General features: G+C 37.9%; 1 protein-coding gene across 1 annotated transcript in view; it reads right to left on the bottom strand.

Moving 5' to 3' along the window:
- Nucleotides 1-23366, bottom strand: part of Uba2 (Ubiquitin-like activating enzyme 2) — a 368774-nt gene that overhangs the window by 265975 nt on the left and 79433 nt on the right. Inside the window, exon 5 of the mRNA XM_090382009.1 lies at nt 18741-18841. Coding sequence (XP_090238135.1) covers nt 18741-18841 — 101 coding nt within the window. The remainder of the gene's footprint in view (nt 1-18740; nt 18842-23366) is intronic.

Here is a 23366-nt window from a genome sequence, read left to right on the forward strand (position 1 = left end):
TTGAGAGCACTCTGCCACCATAGAGTGTCAAAAGCGCCCTCGAAATCAACAAAGGTAGCTAACGTGTACTTTGATGTTGAACTCTCAATGCTACCAGCAAATTCAACAAGTGCATCTTCACAGGAATTCCCTACACAGAACCCGTATTGATTAGAGAACACCATATTTTTCGACTGAAGAAGATCAGTAACATGCAGAGTCATTAGACGCTCTAGCAACTTCCCAAGATTTGGCAAAAGTGCAATAGGCCTATAAAATCTAGGATTTAATGCTGGTTTATCTGGTTTTTTAATCAGTTTTAAAAGTGCATTTTTCCACATATCAGGAATGAGACCTTCTTGGAGACATTTGTTAAAAAGTAAAAGCAGTACTTGTGGACGCAATTTGAAAAATCACAAAATAAATGTATTTTCAACCAGGTCTATCCCTGGACATTTCTTAATATTAATCTTTTTAGCAACAGAGGTTAACTCATCAATGGTAAATTCTTCTGTCTGAATATTGGTGGTATAAAGCAAATTTGCAACTTGAATATATTTGAATGTACAACAGAATCAGTAGTTAGATCATCCACCGGGAATAGTCTGTCAAGAATAACATTAACTGTATTCATCTAATCAGTAGTCTCCAGGAAATCTTCTTTCACAGTGCTGTATACATCTAAAGGGTGAATCTTATTACAAGCTATCTTATAAATAAGACCCCAAGGATTATCATTACCAGCCCTGTGAACTTCCATGTTTCCCCTTACGTGTGGCAATAACCTTTACATAACGTTGTTTGAGTGAAATATATTGAGTAAAAATAAGCTACTTCATCAGAGTGCCATTCCCTACATCGACGCTGATATTTTCGACGGGCTTGATGTACCTTTTTCCATAAAGGAGACAATTCTGAGGTCCACCAGGAACAGGTCTTTAAACTAATCTTTTTCTTGCTGGCTGATTTGCATGAGGCCTTAAGTAATGACTGGCATAATAAGGCAGCAATTCCAGCAGCCATAAAAGAGTGAAGCGACGAAAAGTCTTGTTCAGGGAAATCTGCAGAAATGGAGGAGTCAAATAATTCCCAGTTTAGATGATTTATGGAAAATCTGACTAAAGCTGGCTGTAAATTGATCTCCAGGTTTATAAAAATCAGTAACAACAAAAAAAGAACCCGATGATCACTTGTTGTCCAATCTGTAATCATCACGAACAACTGCTTTAAAATTAAAATTAGTTAATGTCACATCGATATTTGATTCTCCAATAGAGCTGGAAAAGGTTGTTACCACTTGAGGTAGGTTTATTAGATTTAAGCTGTTATTAATAATAAATTCCTCCAACATATGGCCATGACGATCGCTTCCATTACTGAACCAGAGTGGAGCATTTACGTCAGAAGTTATTAAGACGTTCTGTGGACCCAAGAAATTTAAAGTTGTTTCTAGATAATTCAAGGATAAATTAAAATCTTCTGAGGGAGGACAATATAAAGAAATTAAATAAAAATTCAAATTCAAATATGTAACCAAAATACAAGTAGTCGTTCTATTGCATAAACCATTGATTATAGTGATATCAAGCTGATTATTTAACACCACAATACATGTTTTAAGTTCCTCAGAGACCGGTTGAATTATACAGGCAGTGAATGGAAATCCCGTTACCTTTGGAGTATATCCAGGTTGCACTTTAACAGTATAAGGCTCTTGAATTGCAATAATATCAATAGCATTTTGCTCAGCAGACACTCGAATTTCGTCCGATACTGCTCTAGAACGCTGACCGTTAATCTGCATAATCCTAATACCAGCAAGCAAAGACGCAGGAGAATCAGCAAGAACATCATTATCTCCAATAACAGCTCCGGAAATAAAACTTGTATTATAACTATTATTCATTGGCGGTCCTTAATTGTGCCGTCTGTATGCTGCAAGTACTCGGGACATGTGCCATCCCTAACCGAGTGCTGATATTACTTCCTACGTCTCTTAACAGTTGATACAACTAGGTGGCTCTTCCTTAAATGGGCACTCATTAAATACGTGCCCACTTCGAGCACAATATCCACAAGACGGGGACTCATGCGAACAATATTGGGTAGCATGTCCATACCCAAGACAGAAAACATTTAGTGACTATCGTATAAGGACAGTGCTTATGAGAACTCCAAGTCAAAAACAACCTGTCCAGGGAGGACACATATTTATAAATTTTAGGTAAGAAGCTAACAACCCAATGAATTAGTGATGACGACCTGGCCTGAGTAGTAAAACGGAAAACTGTTTGTTGCTTCACTTCTTCCAATGTGAAACCGTAGTCTATCAAGTTCTTGTTATAGAGATTATCCACAATATCGTCCTTTGAAAAATCCCGTGGGACATCATAAATTATGACTGATGGATTACCTTTACAAGGAATGCCAGTGATCACTCCAGCTTCGGAAAACGCCGCCGTAGAAGTTAAGCAGTCCAAATCTGATTTCGTAGCTGTTTCCACAACCACTCCTCGATTGCGAACAAGTCGCAAAGATTTCACTTTTACATTCTTCAAATCATTTTTAAGAGTTGTAGTAACTACATTTTTCACATCAGAACTTGTTTTCAAGTCACTAGTATCTGAAGTTCTAATTATTAGAACATTATTAGATGATTTAATAACATCACTAGAAGAAACACCCTTCTCAATAGTACCCCTCACAGTATCAGTATAGGTACGCACAGGCTCTTGTTGTCAGAAACTTTGGTATGTTCTTCCCTTCATCCTGTTCAATATGTTTACCAGAGACCACAAATAAAGTTTGTAACACTGTTTGTAGCAATTGGGCTCTTTTATCAATTTCCTCATTAATGGCTTTTAATCTCTCATTTTCTATCAATAATGCAGTTGTTACAGTCTCCAAATTACACCATTTGTCCATAATGATATCCCCATTTTTTTTAGTCACCTTATTAGCCTCTCCGAAAAGAAAACTTGTGATATCTTTTCGCATTTTAGAAATGACCGCATATACAGAGGACGCATCTTGAATATTATCACACTCATCAGTTATTGTACTTGCATAATTTTCACATTCATCAGTCATTGTACTTGAATCAGTATTCAAAAAGGGGTGGGAATAGATCCAATCCCCTCCACTTCAATTAACTCACCACCTGTGCTTTGCTCTCGTACTAACTGAGCCACGGGTCTTAACTGCTCATGATCAATACTTTTAGAATATAGAAACTCACATAACCTTCGTATATCGCCATGAGATTGAGGAATTTTGGGTGGGAGTAGGGATGAAGTATCCTCTCCCTCCCTGCTGGATCTGTCTAAAGATCGTTTACCATTAGGATTTCTATCTTCCATAATTCTTTAATATCAAAAACTCACAAATAGATTAATATTAGTAGTATTAAATAAGCAACTTCCAAATATATTAGTAAAAACAACTACAGTATTTCAATAATTCCAACTTCTAAATCCTGTATTCTTGAACTGTTCCTTTTAGGTTCAAAAGCAACAATATTATTTGTACTTACAATAACTTTCTTGATCTATTAGAAAAAAAAAAATAAAAAAAAATAAGAAACCTGATTTATGTTTCCCACCAAAACTATGGATCCACCCATGACGATCGTTATCACATGGCAGCCATGTTAGCTCTGCCAATGTGGTAAACCACACTCACTTAACCAGATAGCTGTATTTGTGTCACAAAAGCTAAGTAATATTTCACCCTGAAACTATTAATAACACCTAAGGAAATTCTTCCACAGTCAAATTACTCAAAATTAGAACACATTTAATCACAATAAACTGAAGATATGATCAACAATACAGGAGCTAGCAGCAAAACAACCTGATAACTCTGGAGACAAACAGTATCTCCAATCTGATTGTATTGTTGTCAGAATGATTAGTTGTGAACTTTGACTTATGGTGATTGAGCTGGAGTATAAACAGAATATATTTATTTTTAGTTGTTATAAATCAGAAAGGACATTTTTTTTTTTCCATTTATTTGTACACACAATTCTTCACATTTTATATACAAGAACTTACAGAGAATATATATATACAATTTTATATACATTAGCATTATCATTATACCTATATATATACTATATTATATATGAACATGTGTGTGTGTGTGATTTACCTGTATCAAGGGTGGCTCCTAGGCCTTAGCCCATCTCCACCTTGCACGTCTGTGGTGGTGCAGAAACTCAGCAAGCTTTTTATCGCTTGTGTATGTCCACCTTGCCACCAGGGAGCAGCCAACACCCAGGCAGCCGCTGCCTGCCCCCAGGCACAAGCAGCCAAGCCTGGGTCTACTATTACCTTTAGTGCCATGGGCACAAATCCCACACCCACCGGAGATAGTGCAATACCGGTGGGTGCCAGCAATCCCATCCCCAGGTTGCCCAAACCTGGAAACCAGCAAAAAAAAAAAAAAAAACGAAGTAAATATTTACATATGTACAAAAGATAATAAAATTTTGACTCTAAATCCTGATAATACAATTCAATTTACATATCTGACAAGTCATCCTATTTATATTTAATGAGATACCAACATTTATATTAACTGCTCAGCTGTCAGATTTATACTCGATTTTGGATTTGAGTTCTTAGTTGAAGTCTTTTCTTCAACTAAGATTCTGCAAAGGTCTGGAAAGTCTCAAAGTTTGTTTTGTTCTCAACTAGTATTTTCACGTTGTCCTCAGCTAGACCTGGAACCTGATTAAGTAGCAATACTCGATGGTCTGTATATTGCGGACAAAACAGTAAAACATGGATCCAGTCCTCCATTTGACCACAGGTGCAAAAAGGATCCGGCTCCAAACCTCTGTCGAAAAGTTTGGCCCTCAGAGATCCATGGCCTGTTAATAAATACGTCGTAAACATGCTTGGTGCAAACCACGAAACAGAAGGTTGAGTAGAAGCAAACTCAACATTTTCAATATACTTCTTTGTGACTTCGCCGTGCACAGACTCATTCCATCTACTTTGCTAAATACTAATCATTTCACTCCATAATCTTTTCCGTTCTGTCTTTAAGTTACTAACTGGGTCGGTTGTAATTCCCATAATAGATACCTGCAGTCCTTTCTTATGTTTATAAATCATGCCACGGTATAAGATAAATAAATCTAAAGGCAGTTCTCCTCCAAGAATTTGGAGGGCATTGTTTGATACTGTACGAGGGGCATTGTTTAGTGCCAGAAGCATTGTCCTTTGAATTGATAGTAACTTGTTTTTAATTTTCACCTTAACGACGTTCTGGTGCCAAATACCTGCTCCATACAAAACTATAGGGAGAAATATTGCTTTATAATATAGTTTCAAGGTCTTTTTATTCAAACCCCAGTCTCTTTTGGAGATTCTTATGACCGAAGCAGTAAAATTTCTAATTTTTTCCTTCAGTTTGGCGACATGAGGGAGAAAGGTTAATTTATCATCAAGAATTATGCCGAGATATTTGTTTTGAGGAACATAAGGTATCTGTAAACCATTCAGTCGAATTCTTGGTGGTCTTCCGTAATTAAAGTGGTTTTTAAATGTCATGAAATTCGTTTTACTTGGAGATATCTTGAGCTTGTTGATGTCAGCCCATGCCACCAAATCATCTAAGATGGGTTGAATTTTGTCCTCTAATACCTTACGTGACCTTCCTTCTATGGCAATCACGAGATCATCGGCGTAGGCCACCTTTAGAGAATCCTCGTGTGATTTCGTGAGCCACTGATCTAGTACGGCATTCCAGAGTAGAGGCCCCAACACCGACCCCTGGGGGCATCCTCTCGAAACCTGGGCCTTGTAAGACAGATGCTTTGCCTTGACCATGATGTATCTCTCATTAAAGTATGATCTCAGTACCCTGTACACATAATTATCACATTTAGCCAGCCTTAAAGACCTGAGGGCACTCTCCCACCAGAGGGAGTCGAAAGCACCCTCAAAGTCCACAAAAATTGCCAAAACATATTTAGAAGATGAATTCTGGATAAAGTTCATCACCGTAAGAATAGCATCGTCGGTGGACCTCCCTTTTTTGAAGCCAAACTGACAGTTTGAGCATAGTTGGTTTTCCTCAAATTTCTTTAGTATTCTGGGAGCCAGAAGACGTTCATATAACTTTCCCAGATTAGCAAGTAAGGAAATTGGTCTGTAAGCACGGGGATCGGATATATTTTTCCCTGTCTTGTGAAGAATCTTGAGCAATGCCAATTTCCACTGATTTGGAAAGTATCCTTCCAGGAGGCATTTGTTCAAGAGATTTAGCAGTACTTGTGGGTAAAAGTTGAAAAACTTGACGATAACAAGATTCTCCACAAGGTCAATTCCGGGGCATTTTTTGCTGTTTAGTCCAGCTATGGCAGAACCCAACTCCAACAGATTGAAACACTCAATATCAGTTGAACCCGTGTGCATACTGTTTTCAAGACGTATCTTGCCTTGCTCCAATGTATCCAACTCTGGAATATCTTTAGGGAACAGACTTGACACTATAGCATGTACCGTGGAGCTCCAGTCCTCAGATTCTGCTCCGTTTATTCTTACTGTATTGTACACTTCTCCACAGAATAATTTGTTTCTGGAGATTTTGTAAACTAATCCCCACGGTTCTGAATTTCCAACCTGTTTGACAAATCCTTGCCAACAATCTATTTTAGCATTAGCTATTTCTTTGTGGTATCTCCTTTGAAGATCTCCATAAGAATCCTTGTATGCTTGAACATCCTGTCGAGACAGATGTCTGTGATTTTGATATTCCTTCCTTGCGTTCTGAACTTGCGATCTTAAATTTGCAAGATCTGAGTTCCACCAAGGGACAGGAGTTGTCTTGTTGTGTTTTTTCTTAGCTGCGTAATCCGTGGCCAGATACAGCTGGGTTTGAACAAACTCAACAATCTCCTCAGCCATTAATATATTAAGGGATTCGATCATTTCAGTCGTAAAGACAGCAGAGAGGAAATCTTTAAATTTGTTCCATTTAATAGTCTTAATGGAAAATCTCCTAAGATCAGTAAGTTGAAGGTCATCAACTCGCTGCCCAGGAAGAAGACCATAAACTATGGCACGGTGGTCACTGTAGATTAACTCTGGGACAACATCCCAATGAGAGATACAACAATCAATTTTGACAGAGGTCAGAGTAATATCAATGTTGCTTTCACCGTTGACGGTCGAAAAAGTGTAGGGTTTATTAGGCAAATTCTGAACAGTAAGTCCATGAGCAAGAATAACATCTTCCAGGGCCGAACCACGAGGGTCATTAAACCCGCTATGCCACATATTGGATTTTGCATTTACATCACCAGAAATTATCAAGTTTTTCGAGGCAAACTTTGTACATAATCTATCTATACTGTGCAGAGCCAATTGGAAGTCTTCTGACGGCGGGCAATAGAGAGAAACGATATAGAAATTTATAAATTTCGAGGAGACAAGCACACAGACTGTGTTCTGAGAACACTCACCAGAAATAGAGGCGACCACTAAATCGTTATTCAGAATGACGATAGCTGTCTTGGGCGAACTGTCAAGCGAGTGCACAATTCTTGCAGAAGTTGGGAAGCCCATTAGCTTAAATGCTCTACCACCAATTTGTGCAGAGCAATAAGGTTCCTGAATACAAATAATATCCATTTTATTCTCAAATGCCGCCACCTTTATCTCGTCCATAGTTGCTCTAGCTCTTTGGCCGTTAATTTGCAGGATTTAAATGCCCTGGTAAGAATAATTTACACTCAAAAGAGGATTTGGATTAGCCGTGTTATTCATATTGTGTTCTCTTTTCTGTCAATTCCACCGCTCTTATGTATTCGGGACAGCAGCTATCACGAACAGAATGTTGAAAATCTCGATTTCTCCTCTTACAGTTGACACATTTTGGTGGCTCCTCTTTGTGCGTGCATTCCGAGAAGACGTGGCCTCCATTGGCACAATGGCCGCACGAGACTGTTTTGTGCAAACAGTTTTGCGCTGAATGTCCATACCCCAGACAGCGAAAACATTTAGAAACAGCTGTAAAATGCCGAAACCTGTGTGAGGAGAACCCCAGAAAAATACGATCATTTTGCATTATATATTTGTATATTTTTGGAGCTAATCCAATGACCCAGTTAGTAACACGATTCCCTGCACCAGAACTGAACCTGAAAGTGGTTCCTTGCCTCACCTCTTCCAAGCTACAGCCAAAGTCTTTCAAGTTTTTAATGTAGAGATCCTCTACAATGTCCTCTTTGGAATAATCCTTGGGGATATTGTATATTAGAGTGGGACGCTGCAAACGGGGTTTATCCATAGCCAGACCAATACCAGTCAGCGTTGTGGAATTGCAAATGGTTTTTGCATCTGTATAGTTCGTCGTTTCGACTAGAACACCATTGTTTCTTAACAATCTAATGTTTTTAATCTTGATATTTCTGTGCTCTTTTCTTATTGTGTCGGTGACCTTGTTTTTTATGTCCTGACCACTGGATATTGAACTGTCAGGTGAAGGCTTTAATATTATTATATTGTTAGGATCACTACTAACCGCACTTTTGTTCCTGGGTTTATCATATTCTGTAGTTCTGGATTCAGATACACTTTTGTGTTCTTTAGTAATAACTCCTGAGGGGATAGTCCGATCAGCCGGACATTGTGCCCAAGTTCCAGTGTCTTCTCTAACAACGTCCGCATAAGACGTAAGTTTAGGATCTTCTTTAAAAAGGCTTTCAAAAAGGTTTGCTCTTATTTGCAATTCCCCTGCCTTGACTTTTAAACGCTCATTCTCAATTATTAGTGCAGTAGTTACAGCCTCAAAATCTGACCATAAACCCTGGATACAATTAGAGGCAACCTTTGTTACCTTACTCGATTCGGATGCTAAGTATTCCCCTAGAGATCTTTTAATTTTTGTAATTGTATTATATATCCTTGTTGGGTCAAGAGGTTCAGAAAAATCAAATCCTTCCACAAAAGAAGTGTTTTGTGTCAAGTCAGACTTGGGCAAAGCTTGTTCCTTTTCAGGATTTTTATCTACTTCAGAGTATTCATGTACAATTTCTTGATTACTCAGAGAACTTAAGTTTAAGGTATCCTGTGCATCATGATTCTTACATGCCTTTACTTCACTGAAATCCGAAGTAAGAGAGTTTTTCTTTTCATCAGTATTGGAGATCTGAACACATTTTTTGATCACTGTCTTAGTTTTGGCGAAGCTAGATGTTAGCAATTCCTTTTCTCCTTTTTTACCAACAGTTTTTACATTTGCTGTCTTAGCTATCTGCTCCCCAGCATCTAAGTCAGTCCGTTTTGGGCCCTCTTTTCCAGCTTGCTTTAAAAAGCGCTGAGAAGTTGATTTAACTGGGAATTCGTTGTCTGAATCAGACATAATCGTGGTACGTTTTTTCCTGGCACACTTAGACAGGAGTTCTGGTGCAGATTTAGCACTCGCATCTGAGTCCATAGTCACAACTCCGAGTTCTGAGAGCTAGGTATGTTTTCATCCATGGGATTGAAAAAAAAAAAAAAAAAAACACGCACAAGATATATTAATTAAAATAATCTTCCCTGAAAGCGAAATAAGTTTATTTTGCTTTGTAGGTGAATTCGGTGGCAGGTAGCTTCTGCACAGCAGCTGGACGAAAAGAAAACTAGCAATACAGTGCTAAGATGAGTGAAGACTAATGAACATATGATATTAAGTCAAAATACTGCGATGGCGCTAGTAAATGTTTTCCGTCTCCATGACAAAATTCAAAAATGGAATATTTCAAGTCGCCATTATCATCCATACAAAGTCTATGGGATAATGGTATCTCTATGGGAGATTTCAGAGTTTTAAGTATAAGCACTATGCAATGCAATGCATGACTATGAAATCAATTACTCAGTTTGTAATATAATCTCATGCAAATAATTCCACAACCTCACGGTCCCAACAACCAAAAATCACTATGCACTATGCAATGTACGACTATGAAATCAATTACTCAGTTTGTAATATAATCTCATGCAAATAATTCCACAACCCCACGGTCCCAACAACCAAAAAATCACCTATGAACTCACCACAACTTTAACTTCTAAGAACACATATTTATACATAGGGGGGTTGTCAATGAACACATTAAATATCTCAAAAAGCAGGAGCACATTCACTACACATGAGCCACACTGGACGACACCTAGCGACAGAAAGGACAGACAGCATAGGAGGTGGGGAGGGATTATGCCCTTAGTTGAGGAAAAAAATCTAAGGCAGTGCATCCAGTTCACATGGGTGGGGTGGCCAGTGCAATGTTCAGTCAGGTTGGTGTGACACAAGCACTGGGAAGGCAAAAGTAAGAGAGGAGTGTGCTATAGGCCTAATGACCCTGATGAGTACAACAAACAACTGTACAGAGAAATATTGGGCTAGAAATGCTAGAAAAACAGAATATCTTATAATGGGAGTTTAACTTTCCATATACTGATTGGAACTTGTGGATTGGTCTCTCACATACTAGCAAGACTTTTGTGGATTTATTGGATGACTGTTTTCTACAGCATGTTCGAGAGGGGCAATGGAGTGATACTCTTGATCTGATTATTGGCATTGCATCAAAAATCTGCAGATAAAGGAACCACTAGGTGGGGACAATTTGAGATTTTCTTAAAGATGAAACAACCATCAAGGGTAAAGGGAAGGTTCTTTGCTTTCGTAAAAATTGGTTAATGGTACCATCATCAAACAGATAAACTAATGAGACTCATGGCAGAGAAGAAAAATGCATGGGATGCATATATTTTATCAGGTGACACAAAAGCCTACAGTAGACAAAACTAGTCTGTAATCAAGTCACAAAGGAGGTCAGGCAAGCAAAAGCAATTTATAAGAAATATTCGGCAAAGAATGCAAAGAAAAACGACAAATACTTCTTCACTTATGCAAACACTAGTAGGAAGGGGATGAGTCAAATTGGCCCACTTGATATTGATGGTTCAACTTTGATTATCCTACTCAAGTTGCTAACAAACTGAATGAGTATTTTTCATCTACATGCACACAAAAGGAATGCTTTAAGGAAGGGGAATGCCAGAAGTTTATCAAACTCTAACAGAGAGCTGAATGATTTTGTAATAACTGAGAGGAAATTGGAAGAAAAATTGTTGCAGTAAAACATATGAAAGGCTCCTGGGGTAGATCTATCCAATAATATTAAGGGAGTCAGTAAAGGAAATAAACAAACCCTTAAGACATAATTATGGAAACAATCTGGGATTCAGGGAAGGTTGCTGCAGACTGATGTGCAAACGTATCCCCAGTTCATAAAGGGGGGATCAAAGATGATACAAGTAATTACAGACTTGTTAGTTTAACTTAGAGAGGGCGCTGACTCTCTTTAAAAATTACAGCTGTGAATTACAGGCTCCGAAAAAGCGATAAGTGTTTGCCTTTTTATTTACCTAATTGTAATTTTATATTGTACTTTATAGTTACTATAATCTTATAGTTATTGTTACGCTGGTTATTTTTATTTTAGATAAAGAGTTTTGTAGATTACTACTTAATATACGTAAAACCGTTATTTCATTCGAATCTTGCAGCTATTGTTTTTGTATAGAATAGTAGGGAATTCAAATTTTTAATTGTGGTAACTAGGCAGCTGTAACGTATAATTATATAGCGTAATATGCATCACTGCATTTAGGATTCTATTAGATAGCGTAGTATTGACAATTAATTAAATTTATTGATCTTATTAATTTGAATATCATGCCACAGACTAGAGCAGCAAAGCAACGGGCACAAAGTGGCAGGAGTGCTGTAACTCGGGAAAACTGAGGGGGGCAATTCTCCAATGCATCACTGCCTAAAAAAATGTGCAACTTGTGAAATGTTTGCCGAACTCTTTGGAACAGGACATGATCTAGCCAAGAAGGATGTCTTTGTGTGTGCCAGGTGCAGAGAGTGTGTGTGTCTAGAAATTAGGCATCAAATCAGCGTTCTACTGGGCGTCTATGAGAGCTTGAGATGTAGGGTAGATGCCCTCAAAGAAATTAATATGAGAGGGCCCTCAAACTCTCAGCTGCCCAACTCAACACCAGAGCTCACTCCTGGGCATCAGGCAACACAGCAGCATTCTCCAAAGCAGAATGCGCTGGTCCCAAAGGAACTAGTTATTGTTGGTGACTCTATTGTCAGGGAGATGGGGAATATATTGTGTAAAAAGGATAGATGGAACAGGACCAGGGTATGTCTGCCAGGGGCAAAAGTTGATGACGTAAAGCATATATAATCTTTTAGGGGCACAAAAGGTGATATTGTTATACACGTTGGCACCAATGACATTAAGAGTAGGAGATCTGCAGATTTACTTAACAAGTACAGGTCAATGTTGCAAAAAAAGTCATGAGTCAGGGTTAAATTTGAAAGTGTCTGCAATTCTGCCCAGACATGATAGGAGGGAATACATGATGAGAGCCTTGTCAATCAATTCGGCCCTGGAGGGAATGTGCAAGGCTCGAGGAGTAGAATTTTTTTCAGCGTGGTCTGTGCTTGTTAACAGGAGAAGGAGAGACTTTTTTTTTTTTTTGTTAGTTGTTGGCACATAGGCTTCTGTGGCCATAATGCACCTCCCAAGGTTTTTTTGCAGTACTCTGATCCAAGCCTGAGGCGGGAATCGAACCCACGACCTTTGGTTGCCAGGCAGGCACTTGACCCACCTGGATAGCCCGGTCGGCCAGAAGAGACTGCTTCAACAGCAGGAGAGACTGCTTCAACAACACTTAAATAGAAAGGGTGCAAGAATATTTGCTGACGCAATCAAGGCAGTGTTAGGTGGGCCAGAAAACTGCTAGCTTGTGGGGAGGGGATTCACAGACTAAAAGGTTAAAACTAGCCGCAGGCAGAGGTGAAGCTGATTCTTGCACAACTTCTATTAGAATAAGTAGCGACCTGGAGCGAGGGGTGCTGGGGGTTTCAGGGACTGATGGCAGTCATCATGAAACAGGCGGGTATATGGGATGTGTTAGGGTAACTAATAATAAGGATAGGTACACGTATACTTGCATGTATACCAACCCTAGAAGTATAGCAAATAAATTTGATGAATTTGAAGTGTTGGTCAAGAAATCAAAGGTGGATACTGTTGGGATAGCAGAGAAGTGGTGTCACACGGATATAAGGTATGCAGAACTGGAATTTGGGGAGTACAATGTGTACAGAAAGGACAGACAGGATAGGAAGGGAGGAGGTGTTATGTTGTTAATTAAGAAAAACATAAAATCAAAAGAAATGCATCCAGTTGATATAGATGAACAGTGCACTGCTGAGTCAGTTTGGAGTGACATAAGCACTGCGAAAGCAAAAATAAGAGTAGGAGTGTGTTATAGGCCTAATGACTTGAATGAGCACAATGAACAATTGTACAGAGAAATAGAGTGGGCCAGTAAATCAGAATGTCTTATAATGGGGGATTTTAACTTCCCAGATATTGACCGGAACTTGTGGTTTGGTCACTCACACACTAGTAAGACTTTTGTGGATTTATTGGATGATTGTTTTCTGCAGAAGCATGTCCGAGAGGCAACCAGAGAGGGTAATACTCTTGATCTGGTTATCAGCAGTGATCATTTGTGTATTAAGAATTTGCAGATAAAGGATCCACTAAGTGACAGTGATCACAGTGAACTGATGTGGGATTTACTTAAAGATACAATTACCATCAGGGGTAAAGGAAACGTTTTTTGCTTCCGTAAAGGTGAGTAGTAGTCTCACACAGTTTTTAAATTCTGTACACTGGGATAAACTGACGATGTTACCAACAGAGACTTGGATTCAGAGGAGGTTCCCATGGACTGGAGATGTGCAAATGTTTACAGACCAGTTAGTTTAACTTCTGTTCTGGGTAAAATAATGGAGTCACTGGTTAAAGATGCATTGCAGGATCATCTAGACAAGACTGCAGCAATAATTTAGAAACAGCATGGGTTCGTTAAGGTAAGGTCTTGTCTAACAAATTTCATAGGATATTATGATGTGGTTACAAAGGAACTGGATTCAAAAAATAATTCTGACATCATATATTTGGATTTCAGGAAAGCTTTTGACACTGTTGTGCATGGAAGACTATTGTACAAACTGGAGCAGAATGGTATTAAGGGTAAGTTGCTACAATGGATAAAAGGATGGTTAAGTGGGAGAAGACAGAGGGTGGTAATCAATGGGTGCTGCTCTTCGTGGACTAATGTTATTAGTGGAGTCCCACATGGTTCGGTGTTAGGTCCACTGTTATTTTGTATATTTATCAATGATATTGATGAAGGTATATCAGGCTTAATGTCGAAGTTTGCAGATGATACAAAGGTTGGCAGGGTTGTTAATGACAGTAATGGCAATGTGCTACTGCAACAGGATCTAGATAATTTGGGCAGATGGCCTAAGAAGTGGCAACTGAAGTTTAACCTTGACAAATGCAAAGAGTACAGTCGGTCCTCGTATAACACGTGTTTATATTACACGAATTCGATCATACACGATTTATAAATAGGGGAACGATATCTTATATAACACGAACCGAATTCGCTTATGCACGATATTCGCCTTCGTGTTTACAAGAAATGGCAGTCGAACGCACAGTCACCCCAACCGAACGCAACACGATAGAATTAAGAAGATTCTGAAAATGTATTTGTTTTTTATATCAGTGAAGGGGAAACACATTTCACCATAATAACGTAAAAACCAACACAATTCCAGCTATCGGTATAATCGCAAATGCCATTAGATCGAGTTTACTACCAGTTTATAACAGATTCCACTAGCCGAAACGCAACTGGAAATTGTTTTGATTGCTTTATGGTAGTCACCCCTAGAAATGTGTTTTAGTAAAATGTGAGGTGTTAATAGTGTATCTCTGCCTTTACGGTGTTGTTTATTCAGTTGCTACACATGTACAGCTTTGTTTATGTGTTTCAAGCGTGCCTTCCTCATTTTGTAATTGTGCTTTATTCCCTAAAAATGAGTAAAATACTTAAAAGGTGTGAAAAGGAAGCGTCCTGGTGAAGACACTGCAGATTCAGAGAGAAAAAGAAAAGCAATATAGATAAACAGAGGCGGACTAGATCTAATTCTTACCCAGGAAAATTTATAGTGGCCTCGTACTAGCGTTTATGGCCAAAATCACACCAGCCTCCGGCCCACCGGGGTTTCCCCGGTCAGGCTTATGGCCAGTCCGCCTCTGTCGATAGAGAAAAAATATTAAATTGTGAAACGCTTTGAGCGAAATGAAAGACCATGTGATATTGCACGTGCTTTCAGACCTAAATGAGGCAACGCCGAGAATTACAAAGAATGCAGAGAAAATAAAAAATTTCATAGCAGGAACAGAACAACTCAGTGTAATTAAAATCCATTAGATTAAGACACAAAGAATTGGAAGATATGGAACGGCTGTCATCTGTTTGGATAGAAAATCAAACAAAAATCAAGTTTGCTTACGAAAGAAGCAAAAGCATTAGCAATATTTTATTACGTAATAGTCGTAATAAAATACATAAGTATTTTATTCGTAAAAAATACTTACGTATTTTATATTATATTATAATAAAATAATAATAAAAAATATTATAAAAAATTATAATATTTTTTATTAAGTATTTTAATCATAATAAAATACGTAAGTATTTTATTACGATTATTTATTGTGTTTGGTAATGTTTTGGTAACAAATGTGTGTTCAATATTGGGTGGCCGGCACCTAACCCTACTTTTCCCATAGGGCCTGTTGTTTATATTGCACGGTTTTGCATTGCACGAGGGTTTTCAGGAACACAACTATCGTGCTATACGAGGACAGACTGTACTGCATATGGGTAGAAGTAACCCCAGAGAAACGTAACAACTGTGTGGTACTAAACTTAAGGTGGTAGACAATGAAAAAGACCTGGGAGTAATTGTGCAGTCAGATATGAAGTTTTCTGAGCAATGCAGACAGGCTGCCAGGGCAGGTCATGGGGTTTTGTCAATGATATATAGAAATTTTGCTAGCAGGGAGAAGGAGGTGATTGTCCCTCTGTATAAGGCAATGGTCAGGCCACGCCTTCAGTACTGCGTACAGGTCTGGAGGCTCATTTTAGGAAGGATGTAGATTTACTTGAGCATGTACAGAGAAGGGCAATAAGATTGGTGAGGGGAATGAAGGGATCCTCTTACCAAGAGAGGCTTAAGTTCTGCAAATTGCAGTGGCTGGAGACTAGGCACCTGCGTCGTGATCTGATTGAGGTGTATAAGGCCTTGAATGGGTTGAGCACGCTGAATTCTGATGGGATCCTTCCACTTGTTCAGATTATGAACCTAAGGGGGCATAAATTGAATTTAAGAAAAGACAGATGTAGAATAGATATGCGGAAATTTGCCTTTAGCCAGCGGGTGGTTAATTGTTCGAACAAACTTCCATCTGTCGTTGTGGAAGTTGATAGGTTGAATAAATTTAAGGAGGAACTGGACAGGCATTTGGAGGGAATGGTGTGGGGTCTTTTTTTTTTTTTTTTTTGGCTGATGCTGCATAAGCTCATACACTTGCTTTCTTGCATCACATCCCACTACTACAACAGTAAATTCTAAGTGGGAAGCATTCAAGGAATTAATCGTGGATGCTACTAAAAGTTTCATACCTATTAAGAAATATTGTTCAAGGTTTAGGCCTAAATGGTTATCAAATGAACTAATGACACTCGTGACAGAGAAGAAAAATGCATGGGATGCATATAAATTATCAAGCGACTCAGAAGCCTATGACTGATATAAGCTAGTTTGTAATCAGGTCACAAAGGAGGTTAGGCAGGCGAAGGCAGATTACGAGAAATCTTTGGCAAAGGATGCTAAGAAAAACAGCAAGGATTTCTTTACTTTTATAAATTCTAAAAGGAAGGGGATGAATCTGATTGGTCCACTTGATATCAATGGTTCGACTGTTGATGATCCTACTCAGATAGCAAACAAACTGAATGAGTATTTTGCATCTACATTCACACATGAGGAGTTATTAAGGTTTGAAAATGGCAGAAGGTTATCAAATTGTAGCAGGGTGCTTAATGATTTTGTAATAACTGAGAGTAAAGTGGAGGAGAAATTGTTGAAGTTAAACCTAAGAAAGGCACCTGGGTGGATGGGATCTATCCAGTTATATCAGAGGCGGCAAAGAAATTAAGCAAACCCTTAGCAATAATTATGAGAGCATCCTTGGACTCGGGGGGGGGGGGGGTCCCCCACGGACTGGAGATGTGCAAATGTATCCCCTATTCACAAAGGGGGATCGAAGGGTGACACGAGTAATTACAGACCAGTTAGTTTAACTTCTGTTCCGGGTAAAATAATGGAGTCACTGGTTAAAGATGCATTGCAGGATCATCTAGACAAGACTGCGGCAATAATTCAGACACAGCATGGGTTTGTTAAGGGAAAGTCTGGTCTGACAAATTTGATAGGATATTATGATGTGGTTACAAAGGAACTAGATGTAAAAAATAATTTTGATATCATATATTTAGATTTCAGGAAAGCTTTTGATACTGTTGTGCATGGAAGACTATTGTATAAACTGGAGCAGAATGGTATTAAGGGTAAGTTGCTACAATGGATAAAAGGATTGTTGAGTGGGAGAAGACAGAGGGTGGTAATTAATGGGTGCTGCTCTTCATTGACTAATATTATTAGTGGAGTCCCACAGGGTTCAGTGTTGGGTCCTATGTTGTTTTGTATATTTATCAATGATATTGATGAAGGTATATTAGGCTTAGTGTTGAAGTTTGCATATGATACAAAGGTTGGCAGGGTTGTTAATGACAGTAATGGCAGCTGAGAATTGGCACCTGAAGTTTAACTTTGACAAATGCAAAGTACTACATATGGGTAGAAGTAACCCAGAGAAACGTACCAACTGTGTGGTACTACACTTAAGGTGGTAGAAAATGAAAAAGACCTGGGTGTAATTGTGCAGTCAGATATGAAGTTCTATCAGCAATGCAGAAAGGCTGCCAGGACAGCTCATGGTGTTTTGTCAGTGGTATATAGGCCTTTTGCTAGTAAGGATAAGGAGGTTATTATACTGTTGATTAAAGTAATGGCCAGGCCACATCTTGAGTACTGCATAGTCTGGAGGCCTTGTTTTATAAACGATGTAGAGCTAATGGAAGAAGTACAGAGAAGGGTAATGAGATTGGTGAAGGGAACAAACGGGTGTCTTAACAAAAAAAAGCTTCAGTTCTGCAAATTGCAGCACCTGGACTAGGCACTTGCGAAGTATTTAAGGCTGTGGATGGTTTGAACAAGCTCAATGCTGACGGGATTTTTCCTCTTGCTCAGATCACACACAGGAGAGGCCATAAATTGAAGTTGAAGAAGGACCTTTGCAGAATAGATGAGCAAAAGTTTTCTTTTAAACAGAAAGTGGTTGATTGCTGGAAAAAATTACATCTGTTGTTGTGGAAGTTGATAGCTTAAATAGATTTTTTTTTTCATCTCGGCATAGAGCCAAAAAAGCTACACAGTTTACAAGATCACAGTATTTCAACAGACAAATTAGCACAATATTATAACTCTGAGGATATCAGTCTCTTTTGATGCTTGTTTTTTTTTTTTCACAACATATAAAAGCCAAATAATTTTGATGATACATTTTGTATTTTCCACAACATATAAAATCCCAGAATACTGAACTTCAGAATCAATTACAACTTGTTGTTACTAATAAACACATTTTATTTTATTATATTATAGAACTAACTTACCTTCTGTATGACAGTTACTTGCCCAAGGTAGCCTGCAGTACCACTCTCTATTAAAGGAACATCAGCAGCCAGACACATTCTGTTAACATGGCTACGAGCAGCTAATTATAATGAAATAAAGAAAAAATCTGTAAGAGAGATGGACATGATTTGGAATGTCAAATATGGCTGATATTAAGAAAATGTACACTAAATAAACAGAAACCTAAAAATCCCTGGAACTTCTCTCAACTGCTTTATTATTTAGATAAAAATTAAAATGGAAAAACTGTTTAAAATAATCAGAGAAAGGTGCACCCTCTCAATGTACATCTATAATGATTTGAAGTACTGAAACCAAGAGCCTGATGGAGGCTTTCATGATCACATTATCAGTTGGTTAGTGAGGCCAGAGTGAAGAGAGGGTAATTATACGTGTTTCAGTTCCCATAATGCAGTTTATCCAGATACAGAAGTTCGATGTTACTTAAATTCCAAATTGGTAGGAAAACTGAGAGTAGTTTGGCATTAAGAATTAAATAATGTGTGTTATGTTTAAACCATTCTATTGCAAGTGATTCTATAGTAGTCAAATTGTAACTGGATTAGTTTTGTTAAAACTATTGCCAAATAAATTTTAGATTGGTGGTTTGAATAGTGAACGTGGGTAATGAGCTCAGTGGCACAATATGACAATTTTAAACTTTCATTATGGTAATAAGCTCTAGTGTTTGGTGTATCTGATGTGCCATATCTTATTGCAGTCTTGTTGACAGGGAATTAAGTACACTATTATATATATATATATATATATATATATATATATATATATATATATAGACAAAAAGGTAATTATCAGTGTATATGTGTATATTTGGTAGGGGAGTTGAGTTATCAGGTGTAATAACCATGGAAGAATTGAGAGAACATGTATGATTAAAAACAAATTATCTAAAATGGGTACAGTTCCTGTCTACGAATTCACACCTTTCACCCCGCCCCCCAATGGGGCTACTCCAACTGACATACATACACTGCACATAAACACTCTGCTCTCTCTCTTTCAATCACCATTGACTTTCAACATCTTCCGGTCCACACAAACAGTAAATCTTCTTGTTTTGCCCCCATCTCTTAGATTTTCGATTTTATATTTCATTCTTCTTTTTCCACAGGATTCTATTGGTATGAACTTATTATTATTATTTTTATTTTTTTAATATTTTTAGTTATTTATTCTCCCTTCTGTCGGGTCGGCTATAATGTATATGTATACCTTTTATGTGTACATCATAACAGTAACAGAGACCTGGCTTATTGCAATGGCTCCTATGATTTTTGCTGCCGACTCCCCTGTCGAAGTAGTTAAAGTCCTAGGACCCACAGCTTTACATACATAATTTTTTTTTTTTTTTTTTTTTTTTTTATCCTCGCCTTTTCCCATTATTATATGGGGTCAGCGTTTTTATTGTTTTGGCACGCAATTTTTACGGCCGAATGCCCTTCCTGACGCTAACCCTCACCCTTTATGCGGGCTGGGAATATGCGGTGGTCATTCCCTGACCTGCCGCATCCTCTGTATTTGGAGGGTACGGGCTCGAACCCCGGTATAAATTAATTATATTAACTGCATTTTATTTCAGGTAATTTGTTTTTAAGCATACAGGTTCCTCTCAATTCTTCCATGGTTATTACACCTGATAACTCAACTCCCCAAACAAATACACATATACACTGATAATTACCTTTTTGTCTATTTTTCATTATGGTTGCCGGTTTTTTTCTACGTTTACCATAGTACCCGGATCCATAATCCAGTCTAATATATATTTTTTACAAAAAATTTTTAAATTTTAATTTCTCATTCCTGTTTACTAAGACTTTCAGTAATTTCATTGCATCTTTTATCATTTTATATATAACCATAGAAATAAATTAGAATAGGAATTAAAAATAATGACAGCAGTATGGCAAGACAAGAGCGAAAATAAAATATAACGATAAACCAACAGTGGGAGAAGACAGAGGGTGGTAATCAATGGGTGCTGCTCTTCGTGGACTAATGTTATTAGTGGAGTCCCACAGGGTTCAGTGTTAAGTCCACTGTTGTTTTGTATATTTATCAATGATATTGATTAAGGTATATCAGGCTTAATGTCGAAGTTTGCAGATGATACAAAGGTTGGCAGGGTTGTTAATAACAGTAATGGCAGTGTGCTACTGCAACAGGATCTAGATAATTTGGGCAGATGGGCTAAGAAGTGGCAACTGAAGTTTAACCTTGACAAATGCAAAGTACTGCATATGGGTAGAAGTAACCCCAGAGAAATGTACCAACTGTGTGGTACTACACTTAAGGTGGTAGAAAATGAAAAAGACCTGGAAGTATTTGTGCAGTCAGATATGAAGTTTTCTGAGCAATGCAGACAGACTGCCAGGGCAGGTTATGGGGTTTTGTCAATGATATATAGGAATTTTGCTAGCAGGGAGAAGGTGTTTTTTTTTTTTTTTTTTTTTTTTTTGATTTGGTAGTTGTTGGCACATCGGCTTCTGTGGCCATATTACACCTCCCAAGGTTTTTTGCAGTACTTTGATCCAAGCCCGAGGCGGGAATCGAACCCGCGACCTTTGGAGAAGGAGGTGATTGTCCCTCTGTATAAGGCAATGGTCAGGCCACACCTTGAGTACTGCGTACAGGTCTGGAGGCCTCATTTTAGGAAGGATGTAGATTTACTTGAGCGTGTACAGAGAAGGGCAACAAGATTGGTGAGGGGAATGAAGGGATCCTCTTACCAAGAGAGGCTTAAGTTCTGGAAATTGCAGTGGCTGGAGACTAGGCATCTGCACGGTGATCTGATTGAGGAGTATAAGGCCTTGAATGGGTTGAGCACGCTGAATTCTGATGAGATCCTTCCACTTGTTCAGACTACGAACCTAAGGGGGCACAAATTCAAATTAAGAAAAGACAGATGCAGAATAGATGTGCGGAAATTTGCCTTTAGCCAGCGGGTGGTTAATTGCTGGAACAAACTTCCATCTGTCGTGGAAGTTGATAGGTTGAATAAATTAAGGAGGAACTGGACAGGCATTTGGAGGGAATGGTTTGTTTTTTTTTTTTTTTTTGGCTGATGCTGCATAAGCTCATACACTTGCTTTCTTGCATCACATGCCACTACTACTACTAGGGAGAGAAGAGAGAGGTAACAAGAGTAAAAATATTGCAGCAGAAACTCTAAAATAATTTAGAACATCTAAATGTAAGGATAATAAAATAATAGTTGATTAAATTTCGAAAGCCAATTAGATAGAAATTTAACGGCGGGCCCTCTGACGGGCACCAGGTCCAAATTTATGTGAAATATCACTAACAGAGATGTAAACCACTGCAATAAAATGAAACAAAAATAAACCAAATATAGACTGACCATTATGCCCCATCTCAACAGAGGACCACAAGGCCAATAATGGCCAGGGAATTGCTACATTTCGATCGCTAGACAAATCGCCGCAAAGGCGAGTCGATCGAAAGATCAGTCCACCACCCAATCCACAGATCGAACCGCCAATGCAGAGGACTTGAAAGTTATTCAAATATATATAATCATTTTATATATATATATATATATATATATATATATATATACACACACACACACATACACATATATATGTGGGGAGGGGGGTTGTCATATTTTTGAGTATTTTTATAACTATTGAAAAAATAGTATTGGCTTCACTGTAAAATGAAAGAATTAAAGATATGTCGGTACCTAAGAATATATTCCTAAGTTCTCTGGCGAATTGGTTGTGATATGGAAGAATTATGGTGATGTTTGTGGTTAGCTGTTTATTTGATGCAGGCTGAATTAAGTCTATTTTTTACTTCATGTATAGTTTTTTGTATGAGGTTATAAGGATATTTCCTCTTGAGGAATATTTTTGTTAGATATTCTAATTCTGTTTTTTAAGTCATTTTCATGATGTCAGTATTTTTTGCATTTTGTATTTAAGTAAATAAAACTGATTTTTTTAGATTGAATGGATGATGGGAATGGAAATGCAAGAACTGATCCGTGTGGGTGCTTTTCTGTAAATGCAAGTATGTAATTTATTATTGTATTTAAACTTTGTAAATTCAAAAAGTTTATGCTATTATTCTGTTCATATTCTAATGTATATTCAAATCTTTGATGAACATGATTAAATTTATCAAAAAGGTGGTCAATTTTCATCATACAATAAAGTCGATACTTTTTTCAATAGTTACAAAATACCCAAAAATATGACATCACAGATATTCATAATAGTGTAGTTGTACTAATATAGTGTAATACAGTGTGTGTGTGCTGTCAACAAGATTGCAATGCATGCAACACTGGAAACACCACAGTAAGATATGGCACATCAGATACATTGAGCACCAGAGCATATTACCATAATGCAAGTTTAAAAATGCCATGTCATACCACTGAGCTCACTACCCATGTTCTCTTTGAACCACCAACTTAAAATTGACTTGGCAATAGTTTTAGCAAAACTCCCCTCCAGTTACAAATTGACTACTATAGAATAGTTTAAACATAGTGCACAATATTTAATTCTTAACAGCAAAATACCCTCAGCTTTCCTACCAATTTGGAATTTAAG

Source organism: Mastigoproctus giganteus, chromosome 9 (genome assembly GCF_048544385.1).
Source record: "Mastigoproctus giganteus isolate SK-2022 chromosome 9, ASM4854438v1, whole genome shotgun sequence".
Taxonomy (NCBI): Eukaryota; Metazoa; Arthropoda; class Arachnida; order Uropygi; family Thelyphonidae; genus Mastigoproctus; species Mastigoproctus giganteus.